The sequence below is a fragment of the Perca flavescens genome, chromosome 5 (assembly GCF_004354835.1).
Source record: "Perca flavescens isolate YP-PL-M2 chromosome 5, PFLA_1.0, whole genome shotgun sequence".
NCBI classification, from domain to species: domain Eukaryota; kingdom Metazoa; phylum Chordata; class Actinopteri; order Perciformes; family Percidae; genus Perca; species Perca flavescens.
This window is the reverse complement of record NC_041335.1, coordinates 41177092-41190074: the sequence shown is the minus strand read 5'-3', so window position 1 is coordinate 41190074 and position 12983 is coordinate 41177092. Positions and strand designations below refer to the sequence as shown.

Genomic DNA, 12983 nt, shown 5'->3' with positions numbered 1-12983 from the left:
CCAACCAAGCGCTAATGCTAGTATGCATTAGCTGAACTTTACGTGTGTGTGCAATAGCTACATGTAGCCGATTATAAACACAGTTGTAAATTTGCGTGAAATGTAGAACGTTCGGCATTTACTAGTCACAAACTTCCCCAGCAGTTAGCATTTAGTTGGATACAAGCAGCTAATTTCTGCACAAGTCCGTGTTAACAAAGCCCATCTCCACTCTTACCCGGCGACATGTTTCCACAACAAGAACAACACAGCAGTCTCTGAAGTCGCGATGGGAGTTTGGTTTAAGTTGGATGTGCTCCAGTTTGTTGTCTAATGGAGACACTTGCAACCAGGATGGATGGAACAGGTGGCTGGCTAGCGTTAGCTTTCCACCTAGCTAGGTTAGCTATACTCCAGCCCCCGTTTGTGTTTCCCCGCTGAGAATGTCCCCCCAGGATGGCGGCTGCTGCCCACTCCGGCCGGCGCTGCTGCCCGCTGGTCAAACTAAGCTGTACGTCGGGCCGCAGGAACCGAACAGCAACCTCTTATGTCCGAACATTCGTCTCTCCCCCGCCCACCGAGAGCCGGTGGTCTACTACAGTTTCCAGTGTCCCACTTCGCCGCAAATTCTGTCTGCAAAAACCAACATCCCCGCCCACACTTTTTCTTCTTCTTCTTCTTCTTCTTCTTCTTCTGATTCCAGCAGTATAGACGCTGTTAAGCGTATTACTGCCCTCCACAGGTCAGATTTAAATCTACATTCTCACACTCACATCTAAGCCTACACACGTCAAATACACAGGAATGATTCACATCGGCTCTATTTTGACATCGGAACGATACCGATGTGTAAAAAAATGACCATATCGGCCGATATTATATCTGCAGCCGATATATCGTGCACCACTAATATATATATTTATATATATATAGTTTACTATTTATACTGTGTATGAAGTTACCTGCTGCTTCTCCTCGTACACCAGGATGTCCAACATCTGTCTGAGACGCCACGGGATCTCTGTCTGTCTGACAGGACGACTGTCATCTACACACACACACACACACACACACACACACCACCACACACACACACACACACACACACACACACACCACACACACACACACACACACACACACACACACACACACACACACACACACACACACACACACACACACACACACACACACACACACACACACACACACACACACACACACACACACACACACACACCACACACACACACACACACACACACACACACACACACACACACACACACCACACACACACACACACACACACACCACACACACACACACACACACACACACACACCACCACACACACACACCACACACACACCACACCACCACACACACACACACACACACCACACACACACACACCACCACACACCACACACACACACACACACACCACACACACACACACACACACACACACACACACACCACACACACACACACACACACACACACACACACACACACACACACACACACACACACACACACACACACACACACACACCACCACACACACACACACACACACCACACACACACCACCACACACCACCACACCACACCACCACACCACACACACACACCACCACACACCACACACACACACCACCACACACACACACACACACACACACCACACACACACACACACCACACCACACACACACACACACACACACACACACACACACACACCACACACACACACACACACACACACACACACACACACACACACACACACACACACACACACACACACACACACACACACACACACACACACACACACACACACACACACACACACACACACACACACACACACACACACACACACACACACACACACACACACACACACCACACACACACACACACACACACACACACACACACACACACACACACACACACACACACACACACACACACACACACACACACACACACACACACACACACCACCACACACACACACACACACACCACCACACACACACACACACACACACACACCACACACACACACACACACACACACACACAGTGTCAGTGGCTGAATGTGATTGGCTGATGAGATTAATCAGGTTATATATATATATATATATATATATATATATATATATATATATATATATATACACACATACATATATATATATATATATATACATACATATATATATATATATATATATATATATATATATATATATATATATATATAGGTCACCTGTGGTCTGGATGTAATAACCGGTTACTGCTTTCCAATGATCGACGAAAGACTCCAACAGGTCGACTGTCGGCTCCTCTGAGAGACAGACAGGTTAGACAGGCAGACAGACAGGCAGAGGGACAGACAGACATACAGGTAGAGAAAGACAGACAAATTCAACATCTGTCTCATTTTCATATTTCCAATGTTTAAACGGATATAAGAGTGACGTCATAAACATGTTGATCAGCATTATTTAAATAGTGACCCGTGACATCATCATGAATCATTATATATATATATATATATATATATATATATATATATATATATATATATATATATATATATATTTTTTAGGGACAGATTATGTTATGTCTTTATTACTTTGTAGCTGCTATGCATTTCATGATCATCTAACACGGACAGATCTGTGATCGACTCATCATGTCTGAACACATTCCTGCTCACAGATCAACAGCTGTTAGCTTTAGCCGCAGTTAGCTCCACGTCACGGCAACTTTAAAGTAGTTGAGTTTGTTCGTGTGTCAGTAAACAACAGACCGTCGGTATACTTACGGTCCGGAGACACAGACAGGTACCTGTCTGTCCTCCACCGTCAGTTTCAGTAACTTACGTCACTTTATACAGAAGCTAACAGAAACTAGCCGCTAACTCACCGTCTCCAGCGCGTGCAGCAGCATGCTGCTCAGCTTACTGAACGTCTCCATGGCGACACACTGTCCGTTAACCCGGTAAACTACCGGTAAAGTACCGGTTTACTGAGACATGTTGACAACTAAACTAAACTAAACTAACAGCTGAGCGCTGCGCGTCAGACGGAGACTGGACACATAAACATCCGGGAGACTTTTCAAAATAAAAGAACTGTCCAAATGGATTTACAGCACATATTTTCAGAATAAGAGTTTCTATCTGAGATGAAGGAATTAAAGCATAGTAATCAGAGACACACACACACACGCACACACAGACACACACACACACACGCACACACATACAGACAGACGCACACACACACACAGACAGAGACACAGACACACACACGCACGCACGCACACACATAAACACACACACACAGACACACACATGCACACACACACAGACACACACACACACACGCACACTCTGGTGTGTCATGGAGGATATTCTCATAATTAACAAAGGAATCATGGGAATAGGAATAAGTGGGACAGGAAGTGTAAAGGATCATTGGATTTGGAAGGAATCAACATATGTGGTCCATGATGATGAAACCTAAATATAATGTAATCTATTACTCTGTGAGAATATGGGCTGACGGAGCAACATCACCGTCTGTGAGTGATGTCGGCCGACCGCCAGGAGGGAAATAGCTATAAATGAAATGTATGTTATATGTTATATGAAGGTTCATGTTTGTGGCAGCGGAGTGTCGTACACTGTCAGAAATAATGTGCAGTCAGTGTATGTCGGGTTGGGACTTCTACTCTGCTGCACAATATATCGTTTTGTTATCATCTTAACCTGCGTAACACATCGTGATAGACTAATGGTTGTAGTCACACTTCTTTATCTGTAAGTTTTGTCTTTAATCTTTCTGAGTTATTTATTTATTATCTGCTCTAACTTTACCAACGTTTCAGACACAGATACAGTATGTGGAAAAGAGACACAAAACTACCACAAAGAGACACTAGACTACCACAAAGAGACACCATAAAGAGACGCAAAACTACCATAAAGAGACACAAAACTACCATAAAGAGACACCACAAAGAGACACAAAACTACCACAAAGAGACACCATAAAGAGACGCAAAACTACCATAAAGAGACACAAAACTACCACAAAGAGACACAAAACTACCACAAAGAGACACAAAACTACCATAAAGAGACACAAAACTACCATAAAGAGACACCACAAAGAGACACAAAACTACCATAAAGAGACACCATAAAGAGACACAAAACTACCATAAAGAGACACCACAAAGAGACACAAAACTACCATAAAGAGACACCACAAAGAGACACAAAACTACCACAAAGAGACACCATAAAGAGACGCAAAACTACCATAAAGAGACACAAAACTACCACAAAGAGACACCACAAAGAGACACAAAACTACCACAAAGAGACACAAAACTACCACAAAGAGACACAAAACTACCATAAAGAGACACCACAAAGAGACACAAAACTACCATAAAGAGACACCATAAAGAGACGCAAAACTACCATAAAGAGACACAAAACTACCACAAAGAGACACCACAAAGAGACACAAAACTACCACAAAGAGACACCATAAAGAGACGAAAACTACCATAAAGAGACACAAAAAACTACCATAAAGAGACACCAAACTACCACAAAGAGACACCAAACTACCATAAAGAGACACCATAAAGAGACGCAAAACTACCATAAAGAGACACAAAACTACCACAAAGAGACACCACAAAGAGACACAAAACTACCACAAAGAGACACCATAAAGAGACGCAAAACTACCATAAAGAGACACAAAACTACCATAAAGAGACACCAAACTACCACAAAGAGACACCAAACTACCATAAAGAGACGCAAAACTACCATAAAGAGACGCAAAACTACCATAAAGAGACGCAAAACTATCATAAAGAGACACAAAACTACCACAAAGAGACTCAAAACTACCACAAAGAGGCTCAAAACTACCACAATGAGACACTTAACTACCACAAAGAGACACAAAACTACCACAAAGAGACTCAAAACTACCACAAAGAGGCTCAAAACTACCACAATGAGACACTTAACTACCATAAAGAGACGCAAAACTACCACAAAGAGACTCAAAACTACCACAAAGAGGCTCAAAACTACCACAATGAGACACTTAACTACCACAAAGAGACACAAAACTACCACAAAGAGACTCAAAACTACCACAAAGAGGCTCAAAACTACCACAATGAGACACTTAACTACCACAAAGAGACGCAAAACTACCATAAAGAGACACTAAACTACAACAAAGAGACACTAAACTACCACAAAGAGACACTAAACTACAACAAAGAGACACTAAACTACCACAAAGAGACACAAAACTACCACAAAGAGACACAAAACTACCACAAAGAGACACAAAACTACCACAAAGAGACACTAAACTACAACAAAGAGACACTAAACTACCACAAAGAGACACAAAACTACCACAAAGAGACTCAAAACTATTTTTTTAAATCATCATGTTTTCTAGAGGAAGGACGGCTAAAGCCTCCGCCGAATACACGCAGCTAAAGTCTTCCCACTGCAACTAATCTCTGATGCTCAGCATCACAGCATTTAAACATCTCCACATATTAATAATGTGTATAATTCCTTTTATAAAGGATATGAGAGTATTTATGTGTATTATATTATCTGTATTATGGGATATGATTGTAACTGAAGGGGGTGGGGGAGGGGCAGAGTTACCTGTTACTCTCAGGTGTGTCAGATAAAAGGGTTTCAGAGTCGGCATTAGAGGGAGATATGTGATAACGCTGTGGAATATCTTGATATAACTTAAACTAAACAGACTGAAAAGTTTTCTCAGTTCTGATTAAACTCAACAAACCGATTGATGAGTTTTAATGATTTCTAACTTTCTGTTATTGAACAAATTGAACATTAAGTTGTATATAACAGACACTAAAGAACAACCGTTACATTTAACGATAACAAAACAATATATTGTGCAGCAGAGTCACTAGTTTACCTGGCACACCTGAGAGGTAACCCTACCTGTCTCCTCCCTCCTCTGGGTCTCAGGGGTGTCTCAGGTGTGTCAGGAGGGAGGGGCTGGACAGGTAGAGTTTGCTCAGGTGTGTCAGGGGGAGGGGTGGGACAGGTAGAGTTACCTCAGGTGTGTCAGGGAGGAGGAGGGGGAAGGGTGGGACAGGTAGAGTTACCTCAGGTGTGTCAGGGAGGAGGAGGGGGAGGGGTGGGACAGGTAGAGTTACCTCAGGTGTGTCAGGGAGGAGGAGGGGAAGGGTGGGACAGGTAGAGTTACCTCAGGTGTGTCAGGGAGGAGGAGGGGGAGGGGTGGGACAGGTAGAGTTACCTCAGGTGTGTCAGGGAGGAGGAGGGGAGGGGTGGGACAGGTAGAGTTACCTCAGGTGTGTCAGGGAGGAGGAGGGGGAGGGGTGGGACAGGTAGAGTTACCTCAGGTGTGTCCACTCAGTCTGCAGCCGCTGATCAACAGACACTGACGGTGAGTTCCTCCTCCTGTGTTTGAATCTTCAGTTCCTAGTTTAGTGAAATATGAAAACAAAGTGATTCTCTGAGTCTCCGTCTGTAGTTGAACTCTTCTGTCACTCGTTAGTTTCTTCTTTTCATCTGATCTGAGTGATCATTAAACAGTTTTAACCCTTGTGTTGTCCTTCTGGGTCAAAATTGAAAACAAACTCTTTTTGACACTAATCTTTTCTCAATGCTTTTTTAAAATTCATGGTTATTAAACCTAATTTAAATGACATTATACTTAATTTTTTAGTTAAAAAAGCAGGAATTATGAATTCTTTTGACTAATCAGGAAGATCAGAGGATGTTGAGTGGATCACTGATGGGTTTATGTCCAGCTTTAATCAGGATATATTTTAAAAACAAAAATTCTAATGCTATAAAATTGAATAAAACACCCCAAATTCAATGAAAATAATCATTAATTGTACCTGCGAAGATTGTTATATGGTTTCCATACAATTTACATCATGCATCCATGATATTTTTGGGCAATTTGGTTGAAAGAAACACATATTTCTGATATAAAGAACTTTGAAAACGATCAAAGTTGACCCGAGGACAACACAAGGGTTAAATAAGATGAAATTACCTTTTAGTAAGTGAGACAGAGCAGAGATGTTTAGTGTTGAGACGATGAGAAACATGAACACAGAACAATGTGGGATTTAGATTAGATTCAACTTTATAGTCACTGTGTACAAATACAAAGACAATGAAATGCAGTTTGCGTCCAACCAGAAGTGCAAAAAGAGAAGAAAAGTGCAATGTGATATACAAGTATAGACAGGTGGTGCACAGGCAGGACAATGAATATTTTATTATTTGTTATAAGAGCTGAATAAATATGGCTATGTAATTTGAACAATGTATGAACAACATGTACACATATGTGCAATGTAGTAGGAGTGACATTATAATAATAAGAATAATATAGATATGCAGTGTATTAACAGAATGTTATGAGAAAAACAGAATAAATATGGATATACTGAATGAACCATATAGACCGATATGTACATACTGGTACTTTGAGTCCAATCACAACCGCTGAGGAGGGCTCTACACCAATCACAACCATTGAGGAGGGCTCTACACCAATCACAACCACTGAGGAGGGCTCTACACCAATCAGAACCATTGAGGAGGGCTCTACACCAATCACAACCATTGAGGAGGGCTCTACACCAATCACAACCATTGAGGAGGGCTCTACACCAATCACAACCATTGAGGAGGGCTCTACACCAATCACAACCATTGAGGAGGGCTCTACACCAATCACAACCACTGAGGAGGGCTCTACACCAATCACAGCCATAGAGGAGGGCTCTACACCAATCACAACCATTGAGGAGGGCTTTACACCAATCACAACCATTGAGGAGGGCTCTACACCAATCACAACTGTTGAAGAGGGCTCTACACCAATCACAACCGTAGAGGAGGGCTCTACACCAATCACAACCGTAGAGGCGGGCTTTACACCAATCACAACCGTAGAGGAGGACTCTACACCAATCACAACCGTAGAGGAGGGCTCTACACCAATCACAACCGTAGAGGAGGGCTCTACACCAATCACAACCGTAGAGGCGGGCTTTACACCAATCACAACCGTAGAGGAGGACTCTACACCAATCACAACCGTAGAGGAGGGCTCTACACCAATCACAACTGTTGAGGAGGGCTCTACACCAATCACAACCATTGAGGAGGGCTTTACACCAATCACAACCGTTGAGGAGGGCTCTACACCAATCACAACTGTTGAGGAGGGCTCTACACCAATCACAACTGTTGAGGAGGGCTTTACACCAATCACAACCATTGAGGAGGGCTCTACACCAATCACAACCATTGAGGAGGGCTCTACACCAATCACAACCATTGAGGAGGGCTTTACACCAATCACAACCATTGAGGAGGGCTCTACACCAATCACAACCGTTGAGGAGGGCTCTACACCAATCACAACCGTAGAGGAGGGCTCTATACCAACCACAACCGTTGAGGAGGGCTCTACACCAATCACAACCGTTGAGGAGGCTCTACACCAATCACAACCTTTGAGGAGGGCTCTACACCAATCACAACCACTGAGGAGGGCTCTACACAAATCACAACCATTGAGGAGGGCTCTACACCAATCACAACCGTGAGGAGGGCTCTACACCAATCACAACCGTGGAGGGCTCTACACCAATCACAACCGTAGAGGAGGGCTCTACACCAATCACAACCGTAGAGGAGGGCTCTACACCAATCACAACTGTTGAGGAGGGCTCTACACCAATCACAACTGTTGAGGAGGACTCTACACCAATCACAACTGTTGAGGAGGGCTCTACACCAATCACAACTGTTGAGGAGGACTCTACACCAATCACAACCGTAGAGGAGGGCTCTACACCAATCACAACCGTTGAGGAGGACTCTACACCAATCACAACCGTTGAGGAGGGCTCTACACCAATCACAACTGTTGAAGAGGGCTCTACACCAATCACAACCGTGAGGAGGGCTCTACACCAATCACAACCATTGAGGAGGGCTTTACACCAATCACAACCATTGAGGAGGGCTCTACACCAATCACAACCGTAGAGGAGGGCTCTACACCAATCACAACCATTGAGGAGGGCTCTACACCAATCACAACCATTGAGGAGGGCTCTACACCAATCACAACCGTTGAGGAGGGCTCTACACCAATCACAACCGTTGAGGAGGGCTCTACACCAATCACAACCGTTGAGGAGGGCTCTACACCAATCACAACCGTTGAGGAGGGCTCTACACCAATCACAACCGTTGAGGAGGGCTCTACACCAATCACAACCGTGAGGAGGGCTCTACACCAATCACAACCGTTGAGGAGGGCTCTACACCAATCACAACCGTGAGGAGGAATCACAACCGGAGGCTCTACACCAATCACAACCGTGGGAGGAGGGCTCTACACCAATCACAACCGTTGAGGAGGGCTCTACACCAATCACAACCGTTGAGGAGGACTCTACACCAATCACAACCGTAGAGGAGGGCTCTACACCAATCACAACCGTTGAGGAGGGCTCTACACCAATCACAACCATAGAGGAGGCTCTACACCAATCACAACCGTTGAGGAGGACTCTACACCAATCACAACCATTGAGGAGGGCTCTACACCAATCACAACCATTGAGGAGGGCTCTACACCAATCAAAACCATTGAGGAGGGCTCTACACCAATCACAACCGTTGAGGAGGCTCTACACCAATCACAACCATTGAGGAGGACTCTACACCAATCACAACCGTTGAGGAGGGCTCTACACCAATCACAACCGTGAGGGAGGGCTCTACACCAACCACAACCGTTGAGGAGGGCTCTACACCAATCACAACCGTTGAGGAGGCTCTACACCAATCACAACCTTTGAGGAGGGCTCTACACCAATCACAACCACTGAGGAGGGCTCTACACCAATCACAACCATTGAGGAGGGCTCTACACCAATCACAACCGTGAGGAGGGCTCTACACCAATCACAACCGTGAGGAGGGCTCTACACCAATCACAACCGTGGGGGAGGGCTCTACACCAATCACAACCGTGAGGAGGGCTCTACACCAATCACAACCGTGAGGAGGGCTCTACACCAATCACAACCGTAGAGGAGGGCTCTACACCAATCACAACCGTAGAGGAGGGCTCTACACCAATCACAACCGTAGAGGAGGGCTCTACACCAATCACAACCGTGGGGGAGGGCTTTGACGATAGCTCGATAGCAGCAGCTTCTTGTTTACGTTCAACATGGCGGCTACCGAAGCACAGTAACCCGTCGCTGTCGCTGCTACGTCACCCAGATCGTTGCTCTGATTGGTTGAAGGACTATCCAGTTGTGCCCAGAGGCATTTGAGTGGCGTCCGTTGGTGGCGCCCTTTGAAATGAACTGTGAATGAAGCACACACACACACACACACACACACACACACACACACACACACACACACACACACACACACACACACACACACACTCACTCTCTCTCACAGTTAGGGTCAACCAGGCTAATACTTTTGTGTATTAAATAAAGTTTCTCTCTGTATTGTGTTTTAAATAAAGTTTCTCTCTGTGTTGTGTATTAAATAAAGTTTCTCTCTGTATTGTGTTTTAAATAAAGTTTCTCTCTGTGTTGTGTATTAAATAAAGTTTCTCTCTGTATTGTGTTTTAAATAAAGTTTCTCTCTGTGTTGTGTTTTAAATAAAGTTTCTCTCTGTGTTGTGTTTTAAATAAAGTTTCTCTCTGTGTTGTGTATTAAATAAAGTTTCTCTCTGTGTTGCTGTTGCTTTGCGTGGCTCCGCCCCCTGCAGGTGACATCATGGCGTTCCATGCTGAGTTCGAGGGCGCGGGGCAGAGGGCGGGCCTCCAGGTGTGGCGGGTGGAGAACATGGATCTGGTTCCTGTTCCTGCCGCGCTGCACGGAGCTTTCTACAGCGGAGACGCTTACCTGGTCCTCCACAGCACGGAGAACCACCGGGGAACCCTGCAGCACCACCTGCACTACTGGCTAGGTACTCTACATACATATATACACACATATATATATATATATATATATACACCTGCACTACTGGCTAGGTACTCTACATACATATACACACACATATATATATATATATATATATATATGCCTGCACTACTGGCTAGGTACTCTACATACATACTGTATACATATACACTCACGTTAAAGATTATTAGGAACACCTGTAAGATTTCTCATTAATGCTCTTATTATTATTATTATTATTATTATTATATTATTATTAATATCACATGGCAGCTTCTTGAATGCATTTAGGGGTGTGGTCCAGGTCTAGACAATCTCCTGAACTCCAAACTGAATGTCAGAACGGGAAAGAAAGGTGATCTAAGCTACTTTAAGCGTGCCGTGGTTGTTGGTGCCAGACGGGCTGGTTTGCTCAGTTTCTGGGATTCTCACCCACAACCATTTCTAGAGTTTATAAAGAATGGTCTGAAAAAGGAAAAACATCCAGTATGCTGCAGTCCTGGGGGGCCAAAATGCCTTGTTGATGCTAGAGGTCAGAGGAGAATGGGCCGACTGATTCCAGCTGATAGAAGATCAACTTTGACTCAAATAACCACTCGTTACTACCGAGGTCTGCAGCAAGGCATTTGTGAAGCCACAACACGCACAACCTTGAGGAGGATGGGCTACACCAGCAGAATACCCCACCGGGTACCTCTCATCTCCTCTAACAATAGGAACATGAGGCTACACCAGCAGAAGACCCCACCTGGTACCACTCATCTCCACTAACAATAGGAACATGAGGCTACACCAGCAGAAGACCCCACCGGGTACCACTCATCTCCACTAACAATAGGAACATGAGGCTACACCAGCAGAAGACCCCACCGGGTACCACTCATCTCCACTAACAATAGGAACATGAGGCTACACCAGCAGAAGACCCCACCAGGTACCACTCATCTCCTCTAACAATAGGAACATGAGGCTACACCAGCAGAAGACCCCACCAGGTACCACTCCTCTCCTCTAACAATAGGAACATGAGGCTACACCAGCAGAAGACCCCACCAGGTACCACTCATCTCCACTAACAATAGGAACATGAGGCTACACCAGCAGAAGACCCCACCAGGTACCACTCATCTCCACTAACAATAGGAACATGAGGCTACACCAGCAGAAGACCCCACCAGGTACCACTCATCTCCACTAACAATAGGAACATGAGGCTACACCAGCAGAAGACCCCACCAGGTACCACTCCTCCTCTAACAATAGGAACATGAGGCTACACCAGCAGAAGACCCCACCAGGTACCACTCCTCTCCTCTAACAATAGGAACATGAGGCTACACCAGCAGAAGACCCCACCAGGTACCACTCATCTCCACTAACAATAGGAACATGAGGCTACACCAGCAGAAGACCCCACCGGTACCACTCCTCTCCTCTAACAATAGGAACATGAGGCTACACCAGCAGAAGACCCCACCAGGTACCACTCATCTCCTCTAACAATAGGAACATGAGGCTACACCAGCAGAAGACCCCACCGGTACCACTCCTCTCCTCTAACAATAGGAACATGAGGCTACACCAGCAGAAGACCCCACCGGGTACCACTCCTCTCCTCTAACAATAGGAACATGAGGCTACACCAGCAGAAGACCCCACCAGGTACCACTCATCTCCACTAACAATAGGAACATGAGGCTACACCAGCAGAAGACCCCACCAGGTACCACTCCTCTCCTCTAACAATAGGAACATGAGGCTACACCAGCAGAAGACCCCACCAGGTACCACTCATCTCCTCTAACAATAGGAACATGAGGCTACACCAGCAGAAGACCCCACCTGGTACCACTCATCTCCACTAACAATAGGAACA

At 45.0% G+C, this 12983-nt stretch overlaps 2 protein-coding genes across 4 annotated transcripts in view; one reads left to right on the top strand and one right to left on the bottom strand.

Moving 5' to 3' along the window:
• Positions 1 to 3137, bottom strand: part of LOC114555594 (protein FAM160B2) — a 28025-nt gene extending 24888 nt beyond the window's left edge. For all 3 annotated transcript variants that reach the window (XM_028578102.1, XM_028578103.1, XM_028578105.1), the window contains exons 1-3: positions 2938 to 3137; positions 2276 to 2353; positions 942 to 1027 (exon numbers count right to left, since the gene is read on the bottom strand). In XM_028578102.1, coding sequence (XP_028433903.1) covers positions 942 to 977 — 36 coding nt within the window. In that variant the 5' untranslated portion in view covers positions 978 to 1027; positions 2276 to 2353; positions 2938 to 3137. The remainder of the gene's footprint in view (positions 1 to 941; positions 1028 to 2275; positions 2354 to 2937) is intronic.
• A 3316-nt stretch (positions 3138 to 6453) lies between these two features.
• Positions 6454 to 12983, top strand: part of LOC114555458 (gelsolin) — a 38357-nt gene continuing 31827 nt past the window's right edge. Inside the window, exons 1-2 of the mRNA XM_028577853.1 lie at positions 6454 to 6515; positions 10911 to 11111. Coding sequence (XP_028433654.1) covers positions 10919 to 11111 — 193 coding nt within the window. The 5' untranslated portion in view covers positions 6454 to 6515; positions 10911 to 10918. The remainder of the gene's footprint in view (positions 6516 to 10910; positions 11112 to 12983) is intronic.